The sequence below is a fragment of the Trachurus japonicus genome, chromosome 12 (genome assembly GCF_045865225.1).
Source record: "Trachurus japonicus isolate A0001 chromosome 12, Traja_1.0".
Classification (NCBI taxonomy): domain Eukaryota; kingdom Metazoa; phylum Chordata; class Actinopteri; order Carangiformes; family Carangidae; genus Trachurus; species Trachurus japonicus.
This window is the reverse complement of record NC_140918.1, coordinates 3005250-3013876: the sequence shown is the minus strand read 5'-3', so window position 1 is coordinate 3013876 and position 8627 is coordinate 3005250. Positions and strand designations below refer to the sequence as shown.

Genomic DNA, 8627 nt, shown 5'->3' with positions numbered 1-8627 from the left:
TCTGAGGATGCTGCTGTCGTGTTGCATTCTGGGAAATGTAGTACATCCTGAAGCTCTTTGGGCTGAACCTTATAGTTTAATGCCTCTCTCCCACTCAGGCTTCCCCCATTCTCACTTCCTCCCACTCTCTCTCTCTCTATCTAACTCCCATTCACTCTATCCCTCTCTCTCTCTCCCACATACACACACACACACACACACACACACACACCCTCCGATGGGCGGTGGTGCGGACATGCGCCCCTCCTCTAACATAATGTCTGGATAATAGCGGGTGTCAAGTGGATTTGAACTTGCAGGCAGCGCAGAGAGGTCGGAGGTTTGAGTCCGGACCGGCCGCAGTCTGATACAGGAGCCGCAACAGACCGCAACAGACCGCCACCACCACCGCACGCGCCTTCCCGGGAAACTTTAGCTCCAAGAGATAAAAACTGGAAACAAAGAAGTGGATTTAGTGACTTTTTACTGAAGGACCCAACAGGTGAGGTCACAGTTTATCTCTATTTTCTGCTCTAATTTGTTAAAGAATTTAGGTACTGTAGATATCTGATGGTCCAGGTCCCGGATTCGAACCCGGACCACCCCGGAGCTGTGAGTCTTGTTCCCACAGTGATAAATAAATGATAAAAAGCTCAGAGTCAGGATTGATAAAGTGACACTCGGGACCAGTCGAGGCTCCGTGTGCAGCAGCTGATGTTCGGATAAAACTGTAATCAGCTGCTGCTGCTGCTGCTGCTGCTGCACATCCAGCTGTGAGCAACATCTGGCCGCGCGCTCACTGCTCGCCTCATTATCACCGACTCAGATAAAAGAAAAGAAAAGAAAAAAAAACAAGCGATGGGAACAAACTCTCAGACTTTATAAAGAGATTAGAGTTAATTCATTAATTAATAGATAAGCTGCAGAAATACTGAGTCACTGCTGCAAAACTCACTAATTACCCTTTAACTTGTTGATTGATTAGATCATTTGATTGATTAGTTTGTTTTCTAAAAGCTGCAGCTGCAAAGTAAAAAAAAAAAAAAAAGCTCAGAGAAGCTAAAAAAAAGTAAAAAAAAAAACAGTAAAGTAACATAAATTCCAAAATAAAAGCAGCTCCAGAACTGAACTGAACTCTGTGACTCCAGTAAAAGTACTTTGTTACTTTTCAACAGTTACCAGACAAGGCAAGGCAATTTTATTAGTATAGCCCGTTTTTACAAACAGTTTGTCTCAAAGGGCTTTACATGGCATCACATTGACTGAGGAAAAACTCCATAGAAAACCCTTTTAACAGGGAAAACCAGGAGAAAGCTCAGGGTGAGCAACAGAGGAGGGATCCCTCACCCAGATGTTGTTACAGACAAGAAAACAGTTTATAACAGAGAATGTTATGGAAACATGGAAAACTGAGAAAAATGAATGTGCCAAATGCACAAAACATGTCAAACTTCCATAAAAGCATTAATTTTAAGGAGGTTTTATAGAATGTAGTGGCTGTATGTATGTGTTGGACAAACTAATAGAAACACACAGAATCATTAATCAATCATGATTTATATTTTTCTCATTGGTTGTTTTGTCAGAAAACAGAGAAAGTTCCTGTTTATAATCTATTTAAAACTTATTCAAATCACTTGTTTTTAACCTGAGCTCTAAAAATATTCTGGTTTATCACATGTGATGTCAAGACTGATTGATTGGTTGGTTGATTGATTAATGATTGATTCCCTGTCGGTGTGAACTAACAGCTGCAGCAGAAGACAGTAGAAGATAATAGAGATGATTGTTGTCACCATGGTGATCTGTGTGTGTGTGTGTGTGTGTGTGTGTGTGTGTGTGTGTGTGTGTGTGTGTGTGTCCTCAGGTCGTGGAGATGTTCCCTCTCGTCCTCTCTCACCTGCTCTGTCTGGTGTGTCTCTGTGCCGCTCGTCCTCAGTCAGGTGAGACAACAAACCGACGACTCCGCCCACTGAAGCAGCTTTATAGTGTTTTAACAACAAGGTCCAACAGTGACACAGTGGAAAATGACATAACACACACACACACACACACACAGACAGACACACACACACACACAGTCGGCTCACTGCTGCCTCAGAGTGGAGACGTCTCAGATACAAACATCATCCAGATTCATGCAGTAACTTTATAGTTTCATCATCATTTTACAGCGGTGATGAAGGTTTATGATGTCATCCATGAATCAAACATTTAAGATGAAGATTATAAATGAACACTTTTTTGACTTTTAAAGGGATAGTTCAACATTTTGGCAAATTGGCCCATTGCCATAATCCCTATAGTCATAGCAGTAGGTTCGTTTAAACCTTTAATTCTCGGTGCAAGCTATTTTTAGAACGGCGGAGCAGAGCCGTGAGCTGCTCAGAGCTACGCTACGGAGGCTCATTATGGGATTTCTTGGTTTCCCTCATCAAATACACAATCCAACAACTCCACAACGCTCTGGTGGACAAGTTGTGAGCTGCACATTCACCACGCTATGAGATAATAACACAACGTTACCAGACAGAGTTGTTTTAGAGGGAAATACAGAGACTGTTGATGAAAAACTGTCCCTGAAGGCAACGCGGTCTTGCATTAATTTCCCTCTAAAACAACTCTGTCTGGTTAATAAATTGAGTCTCCATCTGCAATGTAATTTTTTTTTTTTTTTTACGGATATTACTAGTTTTAATTTACCAGTCGACTGTGGCGCCTCCTACTGGACAACTGGGAAACTTGAGGAGCAAAATAAGTGAAGGAAACTTTGAACAGTTTTTATTTTGTTGGATATTTTGTGTAGATTTCCTTCCATTACAAACATGAGCTCAATCATTTTTCCTTTTAAAAGAAAAACGTATCGTGACATAACTCTCCTGTTTTTAGTCGAGCAGCTTGGTGATTCGTCAGGTTCAGAGATTCTTCTTTTCTTAACGATGAACTGATTCAGGTCGTCTCTCGTCCTCATTTTAGTAAAACTTTGATGAAACTTCTTCAAATTTGGCTAAAAACATTCACTTAAAGCGATCAGAGTTTGGCGATGGAAGGTCGAGGTCATAGTGAGCTCACTACATGCAGTTGCATCATGGCGACACTTTGCAGCCTCAACTCCAGACTCATCCTCCAGTTTTTGGAGAAGAACCAGATTCAGTCGAGTTGTTTGTTTTATTTTCACGCTTCATTTCCTCTTAAACACGTTTTTATGAGTCTGTTTGATTCGTTCAGTTTCACGGTTTAAATGAATGAGTGTAAAATGTTGTGACAACTTCACCAGCTGCTGCCGCTGTGGCTCCAATACAGATGTTGTGACACAGTAGCTGTATGAGTGTGTGTGTGTGCCACACCCTCCAACCATTTAGTTTTAGTTTGATTTTTTTTTTCAGTTTAGTTTTAGTTGTTCAACAAGTGATGAAGCAGTTTCAGTTCAGTTTTTATTCTGAGGAATTGACTAGTTTTTGTTTCGTTTTTATTTAGTCTTAGTTTCAGTTGTTCAGGTTTTAGCAGAAAGCCTCTGTCACATCTCTGAAGATGAACTTCCACATTTGTGGGATTTTCCCCTTTTGGATGCATCCCATAATGTTCCCATCAGTCCTCAATCCTCATCAGTTTCCATTCACTCTTACCTACCTGTGAGTCGTATTCCAATCCAACAACTCCACAACGCTCTGGTGGACAAGTTGTGACCTGCACATTCACCACGCTATGAGATAATAACACAACGTTACCAGACAGAGTTGTTTTAGAGGGAAATACAGAGACCGATGATGAAAAACTGTCCCTGAAGGCAACGTGCATCAGTGGTTTTGCATAAATTTCCCTCTGAAACAACTCTGTGTGGTAACGTTGTGTTATTATCTCATAGCGTGGTGAATGTGCAGCTCACAACTTGTCCACCAGAGCGTTGTGGAGTTGTTGGATTGTGTATTTGATGAGTTCGATGAGGGAAACCAAGAAATCCCATAATGAGCCTCCGTAGCGTAGCTCTGAGCAGCTCACGGCTCTGCAGTCGCCCCCCCCTCGTGGCCCAATTGTTGAAAAACGCGTGCTAAAGTGCCCTCTAGGAGCCAAAACGTGTGCTAAAGTGAACTTCATGGCAGCCAAAACGTGTGCTAAAGTGCCCTCTTGGGAGCAAAAACACATGTTAAAACAGGCCAAATCGACATTTTTTAGTCTTAAGGTATTGATATTATAAAACAGGCCAAATCGACGTTAAAAAATACCTTTTTTTTTCCAAACGCACCGTGTCGCTACAGTCTCACTCTTGTCATTTTCTGAAACTTGGCAGCCCTGAAAGTGTCCTCTAGGAGCCACATCTAGGAGCCAAAACAATTGGTAAAGTGCTCTCAGGGAAGCCGAAACGCCCAAAAGTGCCCTCTTCAGTGGCGAGGATGCGCTATTATGTGCCCTTTTTTTTCCTTTTCGCCCCTGCCCTTCAAAAAGTCTGTGCACGCCACTGGCTCCGCCGTTCTAAAAACAGCTTGCACCGACAATTAAAGGTAACGAACCTACTGCTATGACTATAGGGATTATGGCAATGGGCCAATTTGCCAAAATGTTGAACTATCCCTTTAAGTCTTAGCTTTAGTTCACTATACTAACTCTCCCTCTTGTTTTCCAGCTCCTCCTAAGTCCATGCGGATGGAGACCAGCGCTCCGGCGGCGGGCAGCCTGGCCGGCCGCGTGGTGCTGCCGTGTCACTTCTCCATCTCGCCGCCACTTTCCACCGACTCCTCGCTGGTCACGCCCACTCCCACACCCGGACCGCTCCTCCCCGTCGCCACGGACGACGAAGGCCTCACGGTGACGCCCGGCGACGAGCAGCTGAGGATCAAGTGGACGAAGCTGGAGGGCGACGGGGAGCGCGTGGTGCTGGTGGCGCAGGGCGGCGTGGTGAAGGTCGGCCCGGAGTTCAGAGGCCGCGTGTCGGCGCCGAGCCGCCCGCGGGCCGTCGGCGACGCCTCGCTCACCATCGTCAAGCTGCGGGCCAGCGACGCCGGGCTGTACCGCTGTGAGGTGATGCACGGGATGGAGGACACGCAGGACATGGTCAGCCTCAACGTCACCGGTCAGTCAACACACACACACACACACTACAGGTGCAATACCAACATCTACCACTAGAGGTCTCTCAGACGTAGGGCTGGGTATCGTTTAAAAATGTTCGATACCAGTACTACCAATACCAGTACCCTTAACACGATACCGATACAAATTGAGTACTTCATTCGATACTTTTTTTCAACTTAATTAGATACTAATCATGTGAAGAGAAAGCAATCCATTACATGAATCATGTCACTACTCCTCCCCATTCAAAATATTTTTTACTAGGGATGAGCAATGAATAGTCCTTCAATAAAAAAAATAAAAAAAATAAAATAGTTTATGAGACAATCATCTTGTACAGTGTGCGAAATACCCATCAATATTCGGGGGGGTCCCTAACTCGCGATTGTTGCGCAATACCGTAATTTTTTTTTCTTTTTATAAAGTAGGACTATAACATTACAATAAGCCAAGAAAAATAGCCTATAGCCTAAAGAGGAGAGGCAAAGTTGTGCATTACAATGCAGAAAGTAGGCTAATTGACGATAAATAGACGATAATTCAAATAAATAAAAGACAATAATTGGCACCACACTGGCGCACTTGAACAATGAATAAATGCCAGGTATAGGAGACTGGCGCGCGATCAGGGCGATGCAGAAACGAATAGACAATAAATAAAATACAACAATTAAAATGAATGAAAGACACCAAACTCGTGCACTCAAATAACAACCAACTGTATAAATCTGGAGATCGGAGACTGACGTGCAATTATGTGCACGAGATCCTCAGCCTGCAACTATGACCGATCATGTAGCCTTATCTAACCATCCATCTGGCAAATACGTTTAAACACAGCATTGAACACATCCACAAATCACATTCGTATAACGGGCCATCATAAAAATTGAAAAAGCACAGACAAATAGCTCACAACAGGCGCCTGGCCAAACAACACCACTGGGGGTTCAGGCCATAGTATGCTGAAGCAGGCTAGCCTCTTACCTCAAGTTATTTTCCTGCCTTAATGTCAAGCCAAGGGTTGCGGTATTTCCATTACCCCACCTGCTTAGGTGTAAAAAAAAAAAAAAGAAAGAAAGAAAAAGAAAAGCGGCCAATCACCAGTGCTAGCAGCAGGGGCTGCGGCTACGTCTTCAGAGCACTCGGCCTCAACTTCACTTTCTTCGGCAGAGGGTGGAGAGGAACGGGATCCTCTGTTCTGATAGCGAGTGGGCTCGACTCCTGCGCTGGGCTGGCGCACATGGCTAATTTGCATAATGCACAGGTGACACGGTTCAGCTTAATGTTAAACGAATAAATGTTTTGAATTATGAATACTGGACATGGTGATCTTAAACACATTTACTTGACCACAATAAAATTATTGTATTATATTATATATATTTTTTTTTTTGACAAGATTGAGACCCCCCTCAGATTTTGCTTTTGAGTCTTTCAGGGGGTCTCAAGGGGTTAATCGGGGGGGTCCGACCCCCCCAAACCCCCCCGTATTTCGCACTATGATCTTGTATGAAAAAATGTAGGTTAAATGTTTCCTTTTCACTGGTGCAGAAAGAGAAACATGGAAAGACTCCACCAGAAAGTTGTGTGAAACTCTGTCAAATAAAAAACAAATGAAACTGAGGAGCAGTGCAAACTCTGCAAGGTGCGGATTCTGATTAGAAGCGGCCTGAAAATATAGATGTAATAGTTTTACACCGGGAGAGGAGACTTCCTCGTTTAGATGAACGCACATTACGTAACAAGGGCTTAATTGAATGGTACCGCTGTGATCAGAAGCAGTAACATCTCACTGTCCGCGATTTCATTTTTAAATGACCGGCAGCTGTTCAGTCGGTGATTTAAAACGATCGATTAGCGGTAGTGCCGCTCCGCATTTACGAGCGGGGAGAGAGAGGGGAAAAAAGAGAGAGAGAGCGCTCCGGTGGACAAGTTGTGAGCTGCACATTCACCACGCTATGAGATAATAACACAACGTTACCACACAGAGTTGTTTTAGAGGGAAATTTGTGCAAAACCGTTGATGCACGTTGCCTTCAGGGACAGTTTTTCATCAACAGTCTCTGCATTTCCCTCTAAAACAACTCTGTGTGGTAACGTTGTGTTATTATCTCATAGCGTGGTGAATGTGCAGCTCACAACTTGTCCACCAGAGTTGTGGAGTTGTTGGATTGTGTATTTGATGAGTTTGATGAGGGAAACCAAGAAATCCCATAATGAGCCTCCGTAGCGTAGCTCTGAGCAGCTCACGGCTCTGCTCCGCCGTTCTAAAAATAGCTTGCACCGACAATTAAAGGTAACGAACCTACTGCTATGACTATAGAGATTATGGTGATGGGCCAATTTGCCAAAATGTTGAACTATCCCTTTAATATAGTAGAAGTTCCCCTTCGCTCACTGGTGTAGAGTTGTTTTGTTATCAACTAGAAGTTAAAGCGAAACAGTGACATCATGTTCTGTATGTTAAACAGTGGAAGATCCATGGAACCATCAATCTCCATGTTATATTTATATTTCCTTTTTCCACCCCCATGTTTTGGAGCAGATATCAGAGTTTGAATGACACCAGAGACTCGTCTGTGACTGAAACCGGATCGGTCCAGACCGGGAGATAGAGGGAAATAGAAACCTCTATTAGCTATTTCAGCTGTCATCCTCAGAATATATGTAACCGTTGTGTTGTGTCATTAGCTCCTTTATTTCCAGCTGGATGAGGCCATTATTTCTCATCTGCCGAGGAAATCCTGGCAGCGCCGCAGCGGGACGACGTGAATAGAGGACTGAGCCGTTAAATGGAGAGTTGTGTGTCTCTCTCATAGGAGGCGTCTTTGTCAGGAGCAGCTCAACAAAGCCGCCCGTTCACTATTAATGTGGAATCAGTGTAAATGTCTCTGGCTCGGCCGGCGGATAATGTTCCGCCGCGCGCCACGGGGTTTCCACTGGATGAACTCTCTGTAGAGAGTCACTGCAGAGGCGTTTAGGAAGCAAACCGACCGTAGCCGAGGTCAGGTCACTGCTGCCGCCTCTTCTAGAGATACACCTGCTGGAGGAACAGGGAGTTAAAGGGACAGTTCAATATTGCCATAATCCCTATAGTCACAGCAGTAGGTTCGTTACGTTTAATTGTCGGTGCAAGCTATTTTTAGAACGGTGGAGCAGAGCCGTGAGCTGCTCAGAGCTACGCTACGGAGGCTGATGGGATTTCTTGGTTTCCCCTCATCAAACTCATCAAATACACAATCCAACAACTCCACAACGCTCTGGTGGACAAGTTGTGAGCTGCACATTCACCACGCTATGAGATAATAACACAACGTTACCACACAGAGTTGTTTTAGAGGGAAATACAGAGACTGTTGATGAAAAACTGTCCCTGAAGGCAACGCGCATCAGCGGTTTTGCATGAATTTCCCTCTAAAACAACTCTGTGTGGTAACGTTGTGTTATTATCTCATAGCGTGGTGAATGTGCAGGTCACAACTTGTCCACCAGAGCGTTGTGGAGTTGTTGGATTGTGTATTTGATGAGTTTGATGACGAGGGAAACCAAGAAATCCCATAATGAGCCTCTGTAGC

The 8627-nt window shown here is 44.1% G+C and overlaps 1 protein-coding gene across 1 annotated transcript in view; it reads left to right on the top strand.

Annotated features, from left to right (window-relative positions):
- Window positions 1-168: 168 nt before the first annotated feature.
- Window positions 169-8627, top strand: part of vcanb (versican b) — a 48301-nt gene continuing 39842 nt past the window's right edge. Inside the window, exons 1-3 of the mRNA XM_085792606.1 lie at window positions 169-481; window positions 1847-1922; window positions 4601-5047. Of these exons, the coding sequence (XP_085648732.1) occupies window positions 1856-1922; window positions 4601-5047 (514 nt within the window). The 5' untranslated portion in view covers window positions 169-481; window positions 1847-1855. The remainder of the gene's footprint in view (window positions 482-1846; window positions 1923-4600; window positions 5048-8627) is intronic.